Source organism: Emiliania huxleyi (assembly GCF_000372725.1).
Source record: "Emiliania huxleyi CCMP1516 unplaced genomic scaffold EMIHUscaffold_87, whole genome shotgun sequence".
Classification (NCBI taxonomy): Eukaryota; Haptophyta; order Isochrysidales; family Noelaerhabdaceae; genus Emiliania; species Emiliania huxleyi.
In genome coordinates, this window is record NW_005195508.1 from 351,908 (window position 1) to 370,428 (window position 18,521).

Consider the following 18,521-nt stretch of genomic DNA (forward strand, 5'->3'; position numbering starts at 1 on the left):
TTTTAGGTACACCTAAGAAACCAGCTTGGCACTTCTCCATCCCTCCTTTTTTGTTTTAATTTATTTCGCTGGGAAGTACGCAAACATCCCAGGGCGAGGGCAGCTGAGGGTGGTGAGACGTGGGAGGGTTCAATGGGGGCGGGACCACCTGCCCAAGCTCCCGTAGTGAGGATGTTAAGGCTCCCCTCGAGGAGTAAGGAAAAAGAAACGCGGCGGTGCCCTTCTACATGCGGTGCGGCAGTCTGGGCAAAGCGAAATGAGGGGACAGGATCCCGAACGTGATACCGATTGCTAATACCCGTGCCCATAATTATAGGTCAGGGCGCTGGTGCTTCCCCGACGATGCCCCCCGACGCGCACCTCGATGCCGGCTCCGCACGAGCCCGGCTGTATGCCTACCGCCACCTGAATCGCGGCTTGGCGCCGCCCGCTGCTGTCTGGCAAGCAACCGGGGCGGTGGCCACCCCTAGCATGAGCGCCGCGGAGTGCTCCCCCGCCGCGCTCGCCGCGGCCGCCGCCTCCGCCGACGAGGCGCTGCTCGAGCGGCTGCGCGAGAGGCAGCGGCAGGTGCGAGTCGTCCCCGCCGGCCTGCCGCAGCCCGTCCAGGTGCAGCTGGCACTGGAGCGGCCGCTCGCGGGGCTGATCGCGATGCAGCGCCGGCTGCGCGCCGAGGTCCTCTCCCACGCCGACGGCTCCGCGCTCCTCGACGACGCCGACGCCGCTCTGCGCTTGGTGCGGCCGCGCCGGCCGAGGCGCGCGCACTGCAGCAAGGAGGGGGGGGGAGGGGCTCAGGTGGGGCTCGGCCGCCGATTGAGGTTCGGGAGTGACGCTTCAGGCAGCCCCGCGAGGCGCGCGAGGCGGAGCGGCTCGAGCGGAAGCGGCTCGCCGACGCCGAAGCTCGGAAGAGGCGGTCGCGGGACAACTTTTTTGCAAAGCTGCTGTACCACGCGGACGAGTTCAAAGCCTTCCACAGAGAGCTACGCGCCCCCGCGGGGCTGCGGGGGCGGGAGCGTGAGGCCAGCTCACCACCCCGCTGCTGTGGCCAGGCATCCTCGCCGACGAGATGGGGCTGGGCAAGACCATCCAGACGATCGCCCTGCTCGGCGAGACCTAGCCGAGACCTAGCCTAGACACAGCAGAGACACAGCAGAGACACAGCAGAGACACAGCAGAGACACAGCAGAGACACAGCAGAGACACAGCAGAGACACAGCAGAGACACAGCCGAGACACAGCCGAGACACAGCCGAGACACAGCAGAGACACAGCAGAGACACAGCCGAGACCCAGCCGCGCGGCCGGCACAGCGCGCGCGTGAGGCGTGAGCAGCGAGAGGCGTGAGCAGCGAGAGGTGTGAGCAGGCTACCTGATGGAGGTGAAGAAGCTGGCCGGCCCCTTCCTCGTCATCGTCCCTCTCGCCGTTCTCTCAAACTGGCAACTCGAGCTCGCGCGCTGGCTGCCGTCCGCAACGGCGTGCATCTACAAGGGCGCGCCCGAGGCGCGCGGCATATCTCCCCCTATCTCCCCATTTCCCCATATCTCCCCATATCTCCCCATATCTCGCGCCCGAGGTGCGGCGCGACCTCTTCGAGAAGGAGATGGCCGAAGGCAGGCTGCTCGAGGACGGGTCGCCCCCCTTCAACGTGGCCGTGACGACGTGCGTCCTCTTCCTAGACACTTCCTAGACACTTCCTAGACACCTCCTTCAACGTGGCCGTGACGACGTGCGTCCTCTTCCTAGACACTTCCTAGACACTTCCTAGACACCTCCTTCAACGTGGCCGTGACGACGTGCGTCCTCTTCCTAGACACTTCCTAGACACTTCCTAGACACCTCCTAGACACTTCCTTCAACGTGGCCGTGACGACGTGCGCGCTACACACGCGGCGGGGCCGGAGGGGGGGGGGGGGCAGGCGCGGGCTCACGGCGCGCGCCTGCCACTGCAGGTACGAGCTCATCATGAAGGACAAGCAGCGGCTCAAGAGGTTCGCCTACCAGTACATCATCATCGACGAGGGGCACCGCATGAAGAACGCCGCCTCCAAGCTCTCCGCCACGCTCATGCAGTACGAGAGCGCGCACCGCGTCCTCCTCACCGGCACGCCCCTCCAAAACAACCTGCACGAGCTCTGGGCGCTGCTCAACTTTTTGCTGCCCAAGATCTTCGCCTCGGCCGACTCGTTCGAGACGTGGTTCTCGGCGCCGCTCGCCGAGCGCGCGGGCGGCGCGTCGGCGCAGGAGGAGATGGCGATGAACGAGGAGGAGTCACTGCTCGTCATCAACCGGCTGCACCAGGTATGGGGAGATATGGGGAGATATGGGGAGGAGTCACTGCTCGTCATCAACCGGCTGCACCAGGTATGGGGAGATATGGGGAGATATGGGGAGGAGTCACTGCTCGTCATCAACCGGCTGCACCAGGTATGGGGAGATATGGGGAGATATGGGGAGGAGTCACTGCTCGTCATCAACCGGCTGCACCAGGTATGGGGAGATATGGGGAGATATGGGGAGGAGTCACTGCTCGTCATCAACCGGCTGCACCAGGCTCTCCCTCGGCTCTCCCTCGGCTCTCCCTCGGCTCTCCTTAAGCCTCTCCCTCGGCCGTACCTCGGCCATACCTCGGCCATACCTCGGCCATACCTCGGCCGTGCCTCGGCCGTGCCTCGGCCATACCTCGGCCATACCTAGGCCGTGCCTCGGCCGTACCTAGGCCGTACCTCGGCCGTGCCTCGGCCATGCCGCGGCCATACCTCGGCCATACCTCGGCCATACCTCGGCCATACCTCGGCCATACCTAGGCCGTGCCTCGGCCGTACCTCGGCCATACCTAGGCCGTGCCTCGGCCGTACCTCGGCCGTACCTCGGCCATACCTCGCTGCCCCGCCCGAGGTGCTGCGCCCCTTTCTGCTGCGGCGGCTCAAGTCGGACGTCGAGGCGCAGCTGCCCGACAAGGCGGAGTACGTGGTCAAGTGCGAGCTGTCGCCGATGCAGAAGCTCATGTACCGCCAGATCCAGGACCAGGGCCTCTGCTCGGTCGGCGCGGCCGGGCAGCTCAAGGTGTCCGGACTCAACAACGTCGAGATGCAGCTGCGCAAGGCCGCCAGCCGCCTCCTCCCTTCCGCCCCCTCCCTCCCCGCCCCCGCCGCCTCACCTCCCTCCCCGCCCTCCCCACCCCCCCCCTAGCTCGCCTCCCCTCGCCGCGGCGCAGGTCTGCAACCACCCATACCTCTTCTTCTCCCCCGAGCAGCTCGACCAGCTCGGCGACGACGCGAACCTGCTCTGGCGCAGCTCGGGCAAGTTCGAGCTCCTCGACCGCATCCTGCCAAAGCTGCAGGCGCTCGGCCACCGCGGGAGGGGCGTACGACGTTCGGAGGAGTCATCACTCAGTCACGAACAGGCGCTCGGCCACCGCGTGCTCATCTTCTCGCAGATGGTGCAGCTGATGGACCTGCTCGAGCTCTGCTTCATATTATATTATATCATATTATATTCTATTATAGGTGCAGCTGATGGACCTGCTCGAGCTCCACTTCATATTAGATTATATTATATTCTATTATATTATAGGTGCAGCTGATGGACCTGCTCGAGCTCTAATTAAACTGGGGCCACAACAAGCACCTCGGCCTGGAGGGGGCCGGGACGCCGCAAAGACCCCCCCCCCCCCCCTGCCTTGCGCGTGGCGCAGGTGCAGCACGAGGAGCTGCCCGAGTGGCTCCGCCAGGCGGAGACGCTGCGCAAGGAGGCGGAGGAGGAGGCGGCGAGGGGAGGGGGCGAGGACAAAGAGCTGCTTCTCGACGGCCCGCGCGTCAAGGCGACCCCTCCCGAGATTACCCGAGATTGCCCGAGATTACCCGAGATTGCCCGAGATTACCCGAGACTGCCCGAGACTGCCCGAGATTACCCGAGACTACCCGAGACTGCCCGAGACTGCCCGGGATTACCCGAGACTACCCGAGATCGCCCGAGATCGCCCGAGATCGCCCGAGATTGCCCGAGACTGCCCGAGATTACCCGAGACTACCCGAGAGTACCCGAGACTGCCCGAGATTACCCGAGACTACCCGAGAGTACCCGAGACTGCCCGAGACTACCCGAGACTACCCGAGACTGCCCGAGACTACCCGAGACTACCCGAGACTGCCCGAGAGGGCGTCACCCTCCCTCCCCTCGAGGGGGTTGGCAGGCACCCTCTCTCACGCCCGTCCACACACGCGCACCCCCTGACCCCCTCGCCGCCGGCCGTGTGCGCAGGAGCGAGTGTCGTACGTCGGCCAGACGGACCGCGAGTTCACTCGCGAGCTGCTCGCCGAGGCGCGCGAGGAGGACGAGGCGGCGGGGCGGCGGCGGAAGCGCAAGCCCGCAGACGCGCCGGCCGCCGAGGGGGGCGGCGGTGCGGAGGGGGGCGGCAGCAAGGGCAAGCGAGCCAAGCGGCCGAGCGAGGAGGGGGGCGGCAGCCGCGAGGGGGGGAGGGAGAGGGACCAGCCCCTCGCGCGGCGGGCCGGGCTGCCCCCGGCGGACGCGGCGACGACGGAGCGGCTGAAGAAGCTGCTCACGGCCGTCTCCAAGACGCTGCGCGGCGGGCGCAAGGTCGCGGAGCTGTTCCTGCTGCTGCCGACCGAGGAGGAGGCGCCGGGCTACTACGGCCTCATCAAGCGGCCGGTGAGCAGCAGCTGGATGAAGGGGAGTGCTAACCCTAACCCTAGCGCTAACCCTGACCCTAACCCTGACCGTAGGTGAGCATCAGCTCAATGAAGGAGTACGTGCGCGCCGGCGCGACGCTCCAGGCTCGCCTCGCCTCGCCCTGCCTTCCTTCCCCCCCTCGTCGCCCGGCCACGGCACGCGAGACGGCGGCCCGTCCCGCGCGCAGGAGCTCGACGAGGCGTTCGCCACTATGGTTGCCAACGCGAAGCGCTACAACGACGAGGGGTCGCAGGTCGCCGCCGACGCGGACGTGCTTGGCACCGCCTACGCCGACGGACGCGCCAGGCTCTTTGCGGATGCGGCAAAGCTGGAGCCGCTCCCGAGAGGAGGGGGGCGCTGAGGCGGGGGCGCGCGGCCGTGGGCGTTCGATCTCTACGTTTCGCGTCTCGGCTGCGACTCTCCAGGGGCGCGCCGCGGACAGGCACGCTTGTGTACAGCAGCAGAGAGAAAGCAGAGGACTGTAGGCAGAGCGGAGGGGAAGAATGTTGGTCAGTATTTTGTTTACTAGATCTATCTCCTTGCGATTCTTCAGTTTCTGGGCGCTTGAGTCTCTCCACACAAACCGCAACCGCATGTGCAGCCGCGGCGCCCCCCGCCCCGGGTGCGAGCCCGTGCGGCGCGCGCGATCTCTCTCGAGACGGGAGATGCGCGTCTCGCGGACAGATGGGAGATCTGATCGCATCGTTCTCGAACGTCGAGGACGAACTCGAGAGGTACGGCTTTGCCCCTGCTAGCACGAGAAGGCGTTCATCGCCAACTTGAGGGCGTCCACCTTGTCGTCCGTGCAGTTACTTGCGGCGCTTGGCGCGTGGCACGTCGTTGGTGTCGCCGCTCGCCGGGCAGCACGCCCGTGATCAGGCGCTTCTTGCTGGGCATGAATGTCGCGACCGCCGATTCAGGGTCAGGCTTCATCTGCAGCTCAAGTGCTTCCTTGATCAGCTCATCCACTACCTCGTTGCGCTCCTGCATAGCCTTGAGTTGGCGATGAATGGAGGGGGGCAGCATAATACATTGCGCTCCGGCGGAGGGGGGCAGCAACGAGACGAGCGGGAAGCGCACGAGCGGCATTACGCGGCTGGCCGTTTCGTCCGTGTGGCCTGGGAGCGACAAATAGCCCACGGCGTGCTCGAGGACTGCGGTCTCGTTCTCGACGACAAGGTTGCTTGCTCGAGCACCATCGAGTGTGTCGCGGACGTCACGAGCCTGTTCGAGCTCGACGCTGCCGGTCACCGTGCCGCAGACGGTGATCTTGCCCTCCGTGGCAACGCGCATGGCGGCAAGGCCTCTTGCGTGCCCGCCCTTGTCACGCCGAAGACCAACCGACGTCGGACCGCGGTGAGACCCCGCCGCCCTCCGCGCCCGCCCGCGCCCGCAGCGTGAACACATACGCGCGTCCCTCATCGCACGGAAACATACGCGCCAGCCGCGCAGAAGCCCCACATGCAGCGCGCATTGGCATGCTCGCGCCCTGGGCCGCCGACGACCCGGTCGGGCGGGTTGCGCGGCCGCCGCACACCACCAGGCAGGCGCACAACCACCCGCAGCGCGCCGCAGCCCACCGCGCAGCCCTGCCAACCAGGCCTGCGCCTCCCAGCTGCACAAACAGGGCGCACAGCAGAGTACAGCACACAGCACACACCGGCGGCGCGCGCGCAGCACACGCAGACGCACGCGCGACCCCAACACGCACTCTCGTGCACAGCACGCGCGCGTCGCACGCCAGCGCAGCGCCACACACAGAGCACACTTCCCATCAGCAGCAGCAGGCCTGCCACAATCCACACCTCACACACGCGCGCGCACACTCCCCACTGCCGGCGCACGCATTGGGCGTCGCCGAGAGGAACCAACTGGTCTGAAGCTGACTCCTCAAGGCACCACGAGATGCCTGAGGGAGCGCTTGGCAGGCGCTCCCTCAGGCATCTTGACTCAAGTACAAGTTAGCTCCCCCCAGGCATCAAGCTGGCCCTCCAGACATCAAGCTGGCTCCCTCCAGGCACCAATCCGAACCCCTCCAGGCATCAAGCTGACCCCAGGCATGAGCTGGCTGCATCTCGCGATATCTCGCTGCACCTCGCCAAATCTCGCCTCATACCGTCTAATCTCGCCTCATCCCGCCTCATCTCGCCTCATCCGTCCCCTCATCTCGCCTCATCTCGCCTCATCTCGCCCCATCTCGCCTCATCTCGCCTCATCCTCCTCACCTAGGCTACTCGACCGCGGTGGCCGAGATCGACCCGAGATTGACCCGAGATCGACCCGAGATCGACCCGAGATCGACCCAACGAAGCCCGGGGGGAGATTGACTCAACAAGGCCCCAAAGCCCCCTCTCTGGGGGACCCCTCCCCCCCCACCCCGAGTGTCCGTTTCGCGAGTCACCGATGGGGAGCGGGGGGGGGGGGGGTGCCAAAAACCAACAGGGGAGGCTGGGGAGGGGGGGGGTCCCCTCTGAAAACAGCCCACCGCGGAGGGGTTTTGTCCCACAGGGTTTTACCCTCCGCGTGAGGATCGGCGCGGCGAGGGGGCAGGTTCGAATTCGCCGCGCAACATTTCACCCCCACGGGACCCCGCCATCCCCCCCTCATGGTCCCACCACCTAGCACCCCAATCTTAGGCTTCGCACCCTCTCCTTGCGTGGTGTCCCCCGCTATGTGTCGCCGTCTTCGGGGCACGCAATCCTGTGTAGTCAGGGCAAGTGGGGGCGGGGGGCAGTCCCTTTGACGTATGTATCTCTGGGTTCTGTCCCTAGTCTCGGAGGGGGGCTTGAAGGTCAGAATATTTTATTTTTCCGGCTCCGCCCGGAGACGGGTCCGCTTGAGTGGTGATTAAGGTCAGGCAGCTGGTGGGTAGAGTAAAACTTCTAGCTCCACACACACAAAAGGTGGTGTGTGGGGCAAGGCCCCCAACGCCCAAGCGCCCGCGCCGCTGTACTGCCTATATCTACAGCAGTATATCTCGTAGGGCTTGCCCTGGCCTTGCCCACTTACGCCTCTTAGCTCTCCCCCCTGGCGCGCGCGGGGGATGTGCTCGCTCTGGCCTCTGCCTGGCCGCTTTTTTGCGGTCTTTGTACACGGCATACCAAAGAGAGAGGGCCGAGGCGTCGCTCGAGACCGGGAGGGTGTGTAAGCCGCTGCCGCGCCCTCTTCGACGGCCGACGGCGGCGGGCGGCGCAAGCGCTGCGCTCTTCAGCATGCGTTCGCCTCTTCCCACTCCCGGATCTGCCGGCGCAGCGTGTGGTTGGGGGCTAGGAAGCTTTGCACGAGCGCCTCGCCCGTCATCGGGCTCGTCGACTTGGTCGCGAGCCAGCGCTCGATCGCCGACCGCTCGTACGAATGCCCGTCCGCCGCCATCACCGGGTCGCTCATGAGCTCGGTCGTGATCGGGCAGATGAAGTCGGCCGGCGGCTCCTCCTCCCTCGGAGCCGGCGCCTCTGCAGCCGAGGACGGCCCTTGCGCCTCCACCGCCCGCCGCCCCTCCTCCAGCCTCGCGCTCTCCTCGAGCGCCGCCGCCAGCTTCGCCGCAAGCTCCGCCGCCACCGCCTCCCCCGCCGCCTCCTCCGCCGGCGCCTCGGTCTCTTGCGACGGCCCAGCGCCGCCCCCGCCGCCCTGCTTCTTCTGCAGGAAGCACGAGGGCAGCTCGGACAGCGGGGGGTTGCGGTCGCTGCTGCTGCTACTTCTGTCGCTGCTCCAGTGCGGTGCAAGCACCAAAGTCGACCTGCGCTTTCCCGGCGGTGCAAGCTCCACGAACGACAAGCGCCCCTCCGACGGCAGGGCCACGCCTTGCTGCTGGCCCGTCGGCCCTCTCCTTTGCCGCACGGATAACCGCCCTTTGCTGACCTGCTCCGCACCTGCCAATCTGGTCCGCAGCTCTGGCTTGCGCCGAAACGGCGGCTTGCGAATGCTCCAGTGGAAGGTGTAGTCGAGGCTGTCGCGAGGGCGGCAGCAGAGGACGGCGGCGAGGTGGGCTCGCAAGATGCGGCTGAAGGGGAAGTAGAAGAGGGCCAAGATAGGGAAGACCAAGAAGATGATCCGGTCACGTGGATTCTCGTCTGTCATCAGCTTGTCGGCGTCCCTCACCCAACAGCCCTTTTGCTCCTCATCATACTCCTCGAGCTTCTTGCGCAGGGAGAGGTACATGCCGCACACCTCCTCGCGATCAGCCCGGCCGATGAAGCGCGTCGACTCGGCCTCGAAGAGCGCCTCCATTTGCCGCACGCTTGGCAGCCGCCCACGCGCCACCGGCACACGGCCGACGCCGAGCTCGTACGCGTGCCCGCCCCCTTCCGTCATCAGCAGCGCGCACGCCGTCTCAGACGTGCACCATCCCGAACGGCATTTGGCACCGGCGTAAGGGATCAGGTCGAGGCGGTCAGCTGGTGGCGCGCCGTCGTAGATCTCATTCAGCTCGCGCTCCAAATGGAGCGGGATCCGCCGGTGCTGCAGAACGAGGACGCGCGGGCTGGCGTAGGCGTTGCTCATCACGCCGAACCCCTCCTCGAACAGATCCGACTCCGCGGTGGTACGTTTCGCGCCCGTTATCGGGTCGTGCTGCGGTACCGCGGCAAAGTCCCACATCAGGGCGGGCCGATCCTCTACGTGGCGGCCCTCCCGGTAATACGAGAGGACCTCGTCAAGGTGGAAGCGGCTGCCGTCTGGCTGGTCGCCGCCGCCCTTGGACGAATTGAAGGGGCCCTGCCACTTGTAGGAGAGCGCAGCGACCTTCTCTTCGGCCAGCAGGCGGGCCGCGTCGGCCGGGGCCCAAAACGCCTCTTCCGGCAGGTCCTGCTGCCGCAGTAGCACCCAGTCCGTTGGGCGCTCCAACAGCCAGGCGACGCGCAGCAGCCGGAGGGAGCCGTCGGCGAGGCGCTGGGGTAGGTCGGCCTCGATGGCGGCGATGCGAGCGCGCAGTCTCTTGCGAAGGTGGAGGTGGTTCAGAGGTGGGGGGATGAAGAGAAATATGCTCGAGACAATGAGGACTGTCGGGTCGTAGTCGCACTGCTCCGGAACAAGCCACGAGAAGCCCAGCGGGGAGGCGACGAGGATGGCGAAGCTGCCGAGGGCAAGAGTGAGCAGATAGAGCGCGAGGAAGCGCTTGGGCTGCGATGCCGTGGGCAAGAGTAAGGCCAAAAGTCCAAGGACGGCGGCCATAAAAGTGGCGACCAAGCCAAAAGGGACCCACTTCTCCGCTGCATCGCAATCGGCCGGTGGCAGCGGCGGGGGCAGCTCGGGGGGCGGCGGCAGCGGGGCGCGCCCCGGTGGCCACGGCGGCGGTGCGGGCGGTGCGGGCGGTGCGGGCGGAGCGGGCGGAGCGGACGGGGCGAGAACGGCCAGTGTCAGATCGTTCTCCGTCCAGGAGCCGTCGCAGAACACCCGCCAGGTAGCCGTGCCGAGCGGCGGCGAGGAGGAGTCGTCCGAGCCGATGGCGGCCATGTAACTACATACCCCCTCGCCATCCAGGTCGTTGGAGGCGGTAGTGCGTGGCTGATCAGTGTCCACGCCCCAGATCGCTCCGAACCCGTTGCCATTGCAATCAGGGTCCCAGTAGAGATAGTGCGACGCTGAGGCGTCGCGGAAGTACGGCGCCCCTGAGAAGGTGTAGCCGACCGCGACATACTCGACGTTGTCGAGGATAGAGCTTCGCGAAGCGCAACCTCCGGTGACCATGAGCGGCGGCGGGAGTGGCGGAGGCGGCGCTGTCGCTCGCGGCAGAAACGTGACTAGGAGCGCGGCGGTCGAGCCGCCCGTGCTGAGTACCGCGAGGAACGCGAAGAAGATGCTGAGCAGGTGGAGGCGGCCGGTGACGACGGCCGGAGAAACGTTGAGCTTCAGCATCGCTGCTTTCAGGCGGTTTGCTTCCAGGCTGGACGGGGTACAGGTACAGGAGTGGGACGCCTCGGTCCCCACGTCGGCGAATCGGTCGGCGATGCGCTTGTGTTTTCGATTATTGGGGTGCAAGGCTACAGCGTGCCAAGCTGCAGAAACGAGCTTTTGGTGGCTATAAGCATAGGCGTGCGCGCGGAGTGCGCTGGTGCTACCCGGACACACGCGCGGAGCGCGCAAGCTAGACACACGCGCGGAGCGCGCCGGCTAGATACCGCGGAGCAAGAGCAAATCAACACAACCCTTCGAATGCTGACGCCGCAAGTCGTTGCCGCCGAGTGCCAAAGTGCGCCTGGATTGCTCAGCAGCACAAGCATCCACGGAGCCAGCGAGCGCCGAGCGACATTGCCTTGACTGAGCCGGACCGGGACATGTCGGCGGCGGCAAACTTGAAATGGTGCCGATAGATAGCACCCCGGATCCTGCTGAACAAGCTTCTCTTGTAGCTCGATCGGTCACACCGCCATCGCCGTCGGGGAGAGGGGGGACGACACTGCTTCGGCAGCGTGCACCTCGATCCTGTACCGTGTTTGTTATGACCCCCCCCCGATGAACACACCAGAGAGGGAGGGCGAGACGATCGAGGGGTCCCGTACCACGCGGAATCGACCCTATCCAGTGCTCAAGTGCTCAAGACGTGCTCTCGACAGCTAAGGGCTAAGTAAGACGCACTCATTGTTGCAATGTCATTGTACATTGAGGCAGGAAAGCTCGCCGAGGAGTCGAGGGCTCCCGACCACGCCGGACCCAGCCAGGATAAGGCACGCTTGCCTTACTTAATTAAACTGCCAGGAAGAATGGCGAGAGAACGGCGGGAGAATATCTCGCAAATGAACAGCGAAGGGCGCATTGAAAAACGATAAAACAAATCTTCGACCCGCGTTGTTCATGGTTAGGCACCCTCGCACAACACCCCACCACCACAGGAAACAACTTCCCTGAAAGCTGCCGCCGAACCAGTTCCCGCGTATATTCGCTCGCCCGCGCGTTCCCCCACACGGAGATGCGAGAGGACGACCAATCCTCGCTCCGTGCGGAGCTTGACCGCGAGAGGCGAGCGCGAGAGGCCCTCGAGAAACGCGTGTGCTACTTGGAGGGTGTCGTCCGCACGCTCCTGGCTGAGCGGGCGCACGAGCCGCCTCCAACACTGCCGCTGCCTGAGCCGACTCCATCGGCAGTGCCCGAGCCTCTGTCAACGTCGCCGGAGCACGAGCCTTGGTCGCCGGAGCTCCCCGCCGGTGCTGCGAGCGGCGCTCCACCGCTGTCAAAGCCTGCACCGCTGACGACACGACTGGACAGAGTGTGCAGCGAGCTATTGAGCCGCGGTATCGAGGTCACTCCAAAGGGAATCATCCCCAGGGCAGCTGCTGCACTGAAGGCGCTCGGACTTGCCGACATCACCGCCCAGGGCCTCCGTGTACAGGCACAAGTCGAGCTGCTGGAGAAGCATCTGTTCCCCGACGACGCCGGGGCGCCGGCGGCAGAGGCGCAAGCAGCGGCGAGCGAGGCTGCGAGGTGGCAGCAGGAGAATGCGGAGGCGGCGGCGAGAGAAGCGGCGAGAGCGGCTGCAGCAGAGGAAGCGAGGCAGTTGGCGGCGCGGCGGGCGGCGGTGCAGGAGACGGAGGCAACCGCAAAGGCAGCGCAGGCGGAGCTGGCCGAGCAGATGAGAGCGCGTATGGCGGAGGCGAGGGAGGCGGAGGCGAGGGAGAGGGCGGCGAGGGAGGAGAGGAGAGAGCTGGAAGCAGCTCAAGTTCGAGTCGAGGCTCAGCTGGCGGCGATGAGCATGGCCGGTTCGGAGGACGCCGCGATGAGCATGGCGCCGGGGACCGCCGCGGCAGGGGCCGACCGGGGCACGACGGAGCGAGAAGCGGCGGCGGCGGCAGAAGACAGCTGGCAGGTGGTGGCTAGGCCCAGTCGCGCGAGCACGACGTTCGCTATACACAAGAGCTGCGTCACGTCGCTGCTGTCATCGCGGGGCGAGATGATCCGGAATATCATGACACGGACGGGCCTCAAGATGCACGTTGAGACGTCGGAGGAGGAGGCTCGGCGTCTGGAAGGGGGGAGGACGGTGACGAGGAGGTGGGACGGGTCGGTGGCGCAGCACGAGCGGCTGCTCGAGGTCTATGGAGGAGGGGCGGCGGCGGTGGAGGCCGAGACTGTGATGCGGGAGCTGTTGATGGCCACGCCGGACTACGCCCCGACGTCACTGCGCCGCTTGGGTGGTGACGGCTCCGACGAGGGCTCCGGCGCAGCGGCGTCGTCTACTTTCCACGCGCCCGCGGCTGGCGGAGGAGGGCGCGGCGGAGGCGGAGGAGGGCGCGGCGGCGACGGAGGAGGCGGTGGACGCGGTGGACGCGGTGGAAGAGGCGGCGGTGGCGGCGGCGGTGGACGCGGCGGCGCCGGCGATGCTTTTGAGGAACTCCAGGTGGCAATGCTCACTGGGCCGGCGGCGGCTTCCCCACCTGCGAGCGTCACGGTCGCCGGAGTGGACGCACTGCGCGCATACCACGACAAACTGGTCGCCCGCGCAGCCGAGGCTGCAGAGACGCTAACGGCTAAGCCAGGCACCACATAGGCGAGGATTGCAACCGTAGGTGCAGCGGGTCAAGGCTGTGCGCAAGCTCTGTCCCCAAAACGAGGCGCTCTATGTGAGTCTCGTCAACCAGATTAAGCTCGGGCGCGACCCTGCGCGGCACAAGGCGGAAACGCTCGCACATTTCCTCGACCTCTGCGGAGTGACGCTGACGGGGTAGGAGCTCACGGAGTAAGAAACGGAGTAGGATGTGATTCCGTCACGCTCCTGCTCTAGCTGTCTAGTGAGTTTCACGCTGTGTGTAGAGTGCCGGCTGTGGACTGGCACAGCTGAGTCGTGTTGACTGTTGTCGTCAGTGGAGAGTCGCACGATCTACGGCTTTATCAGCGAGATCCCCCCGAGATAATTTTCCGCCGAGATTCCCCCGAGAAGTGCTGGGCTCCGTTCAGCAATTCAGCAACGTACTTTCAAACGATCTGTCTCACGCACGATTTTGATGAGAGAGCAGCGCAAGTCAATCTTTCTCCTCTCTCCTCGTCGAGCCACACCACTCCGTGCTCGCGCCTGCCCTCGAAGCAGTCCCGTCCATGCAGCGCCTGGTACGAGTCCAGCAGCACGACCTCGCCCGTCGCCATCGGCACCCGCACCACGTGCCTCCCCACCGCCTCGTCGACAGCCTCGAGCAGCGCCGGCTCGAGGGGAGAAAGGTCGCCGTAAAAGACGTCCACGCCCTCGAAGGTGCCGCCCGCCGCGCCGCCGCCCGCCCGCCGCCGCTGCAGGTACGCCGACTGCGAGTGCAGGCTGCTGAAGAAGGTTGGCGCGCCGCTGGCCGGGTGTCGGTTGACAGGCGCCTTCGGCTGCTCGAGGATCTGCAGCGTCCGCTCGTCGGCGGAGAAGGCGACTGCCAGATCGAGCGGCACCTGTTCACAGCTAGAGGTGTGAAGAGACGCTGTTCACAGCTAGGCGACTCGAAGTGATGAAGAGGAGGATAAAACACTAACTGCTGATAATGTCAATAGAGATGATAGAATAGTAGTAATACTGATCGAGCGCCTTGGCCGAGAGGATAGCGCCCACGACGCGCAGCGCCGCTCCGCGCAGCGCCGCGAGGAGGGAGGGCGGCAGCGGCAAGTCCGCGAGCCATCCGAAGGGGATCGACGCCACCCGCACTGAGAGCAGCCTCTCTCGCAGGGTGGCCAGCACTCCGGCAGGCAGGGTGGCCAGCACCGCCCGCCCGTCCGCGAGCAGAAAGTCGCCTCCACCGAGCTTCGCGGGCTGGAAGCACGCAAAGGCGGCGAAGGGAGCCGCCAGCTTGTACGTCACGTCGTTGTGCAGCCCTATGAAGGTCTTGGAGAGGGACTCGGCGTTGACCGCCTCGTACACTCCGTCCGGCGCGGAGAGGAGGGAGCGGACGCCGACGCTCGCCAAAGGGTCGGCGCAGGGAACCAGAGGCAGCGCGCTACAAAAGTCGCGCAAGCCTGCCGAGGTGGCAGGGAGGCGGAAGCCCTTGAAGTGAAGCGCGCCGTGCTCGCCGAGCTCATCCATGAGCCACTCCCGGTTCCGCTCGAGCCACTCGCGCTCAGCAGTCGGCGACAGCGAAGGAGGCGCGGTGACGACAGCGAGGAAGTCGCGTGGAGCCGCGGGCGTCAGCTCGCCGAGCGCGTCCCACCGGGTGGGAGGGCAGGGAAGCAGGCCGAGGAGCGGTGCGAGGAGCATCCGCGGCCGAGCCTGGCGAGGTACTTCCAGCCTGCTGTGGGAACAGCTGACGCAGTCTCGCCGAGGCTCGCCCCAGCACTCGGGTTGACTCGGCCAGACAATGTGCTGTGAATGGTTGCCGTGAATTTTCTTCTTGAGCACTTGAGCACTGGATTGGGTCGATTTCGCATGGTACGGGACCCCTCGATCGTCTCGCCCTCCCTCACTGGTGTGTTCATTGGGGGGGGGGGGGTCATAACAAACACGCGACACAAAAACGGTCCGCCGTAATAAAGAAATAGACCGGACAGAGAGCGAGTCGTTTGTGTGTCCGTTGGTATGTAGTACACGTTTATTGCGGGCTCGCCCGTACGACAAGAGCATCTCCGTCAGCTCCCTCTCTTGTCCGAAGAGCGACATTGTTAGCGTTGGCATGCAGCTCTCCATCATATGCGCGCGTGAGGATTGCATCGACATAAAGCGTTCCTAGCAGAGGCCGGTGGGCGCACCCGCGTAGAAGGGGGGGGGGGGGCGCACAACGCGCAAAATAACAGGGAGCGAGCGAACACCAACATCACGCACACCAAGCCAAGCCTCCTCGTATGCGACGGAGCAGGTCTGCGCGGTGGTCCATACGTGTGTTGTTCGCAAGATGATGCCATTGATGCTGTCCGACTGTTCCACGGTGGATGTGCTTGACGTAGGTGCCGTTCAAGTTGAACCCATGCACCTTATGAACTGCGCGCCGATTCTCGGTTGACAATGTCGGAGAGCGACCGTGCCTCGTTCGCCGCTTATGATGTAGAGTTTGTTGTAGAGATTTCACGTTGTAGAACGCCTCTACATCGCTCTACAGGCGACTCACATCGTCACGCGGCGGATGTAGAGCTCTACAGCTCTACAGCGCTCCAGAGCGCTCTACATCTCTACATACAGCTCTACAGCGCTCTACACTCTACATCCTCTACACCCTCCCTCAGAACCCAAGGTGATAGAGGGGAAAAAGATCGATTGCGCTCTTGCCGATCCGCACCTACCTAGGCTCTTGGGTGGCGCGCCCCCCCCAGCTCTTCACAACGAACCTGGCCCCAGGGCTGGTACCCTACATCGACGGAGATCAAACCGCCGGGTCCCGGTGCTCTGAGGTCGGGGCGGCAGGCGGACCTCTCTGTCGGAAGCGACGCAGACCGACCCCTCCTCCCACAGTTGGCCAGCTCCTGACCCATGCCGGTCAGGACCTCGACGGCTGTGGCCGTCGCCGCCGCCGCCGCCGCCGCCGCCGTTATCCTCCTCCTCGGGCGGCGACGGCGCCTGCAACCACGCATCGCCTACATCAACACCGAGGATGCTGACAAGTGGAATGATCAGCTACGAATATTCGCCGGCGCGCTGCGCCTCCCGCCTGCGGCCTTTCAAAGGTTCGACGCGTACAAGGGCGAGTTCCCGACCCGCGCGGAGCTCGAGTCGGGCAAGTACAATGGCGTGCTGATTACGGGCAGCCACTATTCCGCGGTCGACCCGCAGCAGCAGCACTGGCTCGAGGGCCTCTTCGAGTGCATCCGAGCGTGCGCTGCGCTGCCGCGGGTGCGCCTGGTCGGCTGCTGCTTTGGCTGCCAGGCCGTCGCGGTCGCCCTCGGGGGCGAGGTCGGCTCCAACCCGGACGGCAGCTTCACCTTTGGCGCAGAGACGATCGACGTCGACGCGGCTGCCCTCGCCGGCCTGTTCCCGCCGCAGGAGCGTGCGAGCGTGGAGGCGCTCCTGTCGCCGCTGCCGCCAGCGGGCGGCGCTGGCGAGGGCGGCCCGGCCTCCCTCCGGCTGCTGCAGAGCCACGGCGAGCAGGTGCTGCGCATGCCGGCGGGCTCGCTCCTGCTCGGCTGCTCGCCGACCGCGCGGCACGAGCTCTTCGTCTGCGGCCGCCACCGCAATGCGCTCTGCTGCCAGGCGCACCCGGAGTTCGACGTGGCGCTCCTCCGCGAGCGCATCGAGCCGGCGCTGCGCGACAAGGGGCGGATGACGCCGCTCGAGCTGCAGGCGAGCGCAGCGGGCATGGCGGCCGGCGGAGCGGAGGCGCTCCGCTCGGAGGTGGGGCGCGAGCTGTACAGGAGGTGGCTGACGGGACGGCACAGCTGAGGAGTGCGGCCCGGACGCGTGCTCCGTCAAAGCGCTGCGCACCGTCTGCCCGACGGAGGCGCTGCCTGCGCGTCCGACGCCGGTGGGCGACGAGTTCTTTTGCATCGCCGAGTCGATGGCGCCGCTCGCAGAGGCGCTCGCGGAGGTCAAGGCGGCGACAGCGCAGGCGCAGGGCGACGGCGGGCACCATCTGCGCGGGTCGAGCTCGAGCGCGGCGACAGTCTGACGTGACTCCTTTCCGGCTGGAGGGGTATGGGCTTCCGGCGCTCGCGGCGCCGGGCCGCTGGTGCCAGACCGCCATCATCCCGCGGGCGAACGTGTACGGCGAGACCGACAGGGCGCGGCGGGATATTGCGCTTGTGCTGGCGATCGCTCTCACGGGCATCGTCCTCAGGGTGCTGCTGCTGCTCGGCGCGCTGTGGTTCGTCCGCTTTGCGCACAAGTCGCTCTGCCGCGAGCGGCGGCAGCTCGACGAGAAGCGTGTGCGCGCCGAGGTCGACTCGATGCACGAGATGGGTCGTCCCTGCCGAGCTGTTTGCCTCCTTCTCCTTGTTGCCGATGCACGAGACGCTGCGGGACGGCACGGCTGCCACCCGCTCTTCACAGTCAACACGCTCGCATAGCTGCGCGAGCTGAAGGGCAGCCGCCGCCACTGCCTCTTCCGCCACCGCCTTTTCCTCCACCGTCGCCTCCGCCGCCGCCTCTACGGCGCTCTCCAACGCCTCTGCCAGTCCCTCGCGACCCCATCTCTCATTGGAGCAGGGGCGGGGGCGACGCCGGCAGCAGTGGCCACCACAGCGGTGACCCCAGCATTCATGGGTGACGACAATTCATTGGATGAGTGTTTGCGAGCAGAAGCGCGTGTGCTGAATCTAGATCGCACGCCGTGGCATATGACTTGGGTAGGCGTGCGACCGCAGCGCGCCCGCCGTAAGCTCGACGGGGCGCGCGTGTCAGCTAGAAGTTTGCCAGTAGAGCTATGAATCCTGGTCTTTTCGAAGACGAGCCCCGCGCCACGGGTGCCAGCCGTGCCTCCGCGGGAGTCGCCCTTCGAGCCGCGTCCCGTCGGCACCGTCCCTGAGTGCGTCTCGCCCCTCTGCGGACACACTCGACGAGGACAGTCCAGCCGACGGGAGGGTTGTTGCACGAATATGGGACAAAAGCGTCGAAAATGTCCCAAAAAAGCGTTTGTCGAGTTTGTTGCAGCCCCACAGCCGGCGCGCGCTGCCAGGAAGCACCGCTCGCGTGTCGGCGGCACTCCCTGGCACCCAGTGAGTGCCGCGAACCGACCAGACCGATTAGGCTCGACGCCGCGCTCGCTGTGGGGCTGCCACAAAGTCGCCGCCGAGCGTGCCACCGACGGCGTCCCGTCGGAGGTGATGGAGTGTGAGACCTGAGGCTGCGGAGGTGACGCCTGAGGTAGCGGTCCGTGCACAGCGACTCAGCCGGCGACCGCCACGGGCTCAGACGAGACTTGTCGACTCGTTCCAGCTCAGCTTCACCGTGGTCCTCGGGCGTCTGTCGACGTCAGGACCACCCATACAGCTCGCGGGTTTGAGGTCGCAAGAGCCA

General features: G+C 66.0%; 3 protein-coding genes across 3 annotated transcripts; 1 reads left to right on the forward strand and 2 right to left on the reverse strand.

Annotated features, from left to right (window-relative positions):
• Positions 1–471: 471 nt before the first annotated feature.
• On the forward strand, positions 472–5,048 carry EMIHUDRAFT_107114 (hypothetical protein; the record flags this gene model as incomplete). The annotated part of the gene is made up of 9 exons (XM_005758343.1): positions 472–732; positions 1,572–1,657; positions 1,948–2,485; positions 2,894–3,061; positions 3,213–3,437; positions 3,693–3,812; positions 4,259–4,666; positions 4,741–4,767; positions 4,875–5,048. The coding sequence occupies 9 exons, from the start codon at positions 472–474 to the stop codon at positions 5,046–5,048; spliced, it is 2,007 nt and encodes a 668-aa protein (XP_005758400.1).
• A 2,846-nt stretch (positions 5,049–7,894) lies between these two features.
• EMIHUDRAFT_68841 (hypothetical protein) lies at positions 7,895–8,116 on the reverse strand (the record flags this gene model as incomplete). Its single annotated transcript, XM_005758344.1, has 1 exon — positions 7,895–8,116. A coding segment is annotated over one exon (222 nt), but the record flags the coding sequence as incomplete, so codon positions are not given.
• A 5,475-nt stretch (positions 8,117–13,591) lies between these two features.
• On the reverse strand, positions 13,592–14,840 carry EMIHUDRAFT_219707 (hypothetical protein; the record flags this gene model as incomplete). The annotated part of the gene is made up of 3 exons (XM_005758345.1): positions 13,592–13,801; positions 13,970–14,044; positions 14,289–14,840. 3 exons carry the CDS (start codon positions 14,838–14,840, stop codon positions 13,592–13,594), a joined length of 837 nt encoding a protein of 278 aa, XP_005758402.1.
• Between the last annotated feature and the right edge of the window lie 3,681 nt (positions 14,841–18,521).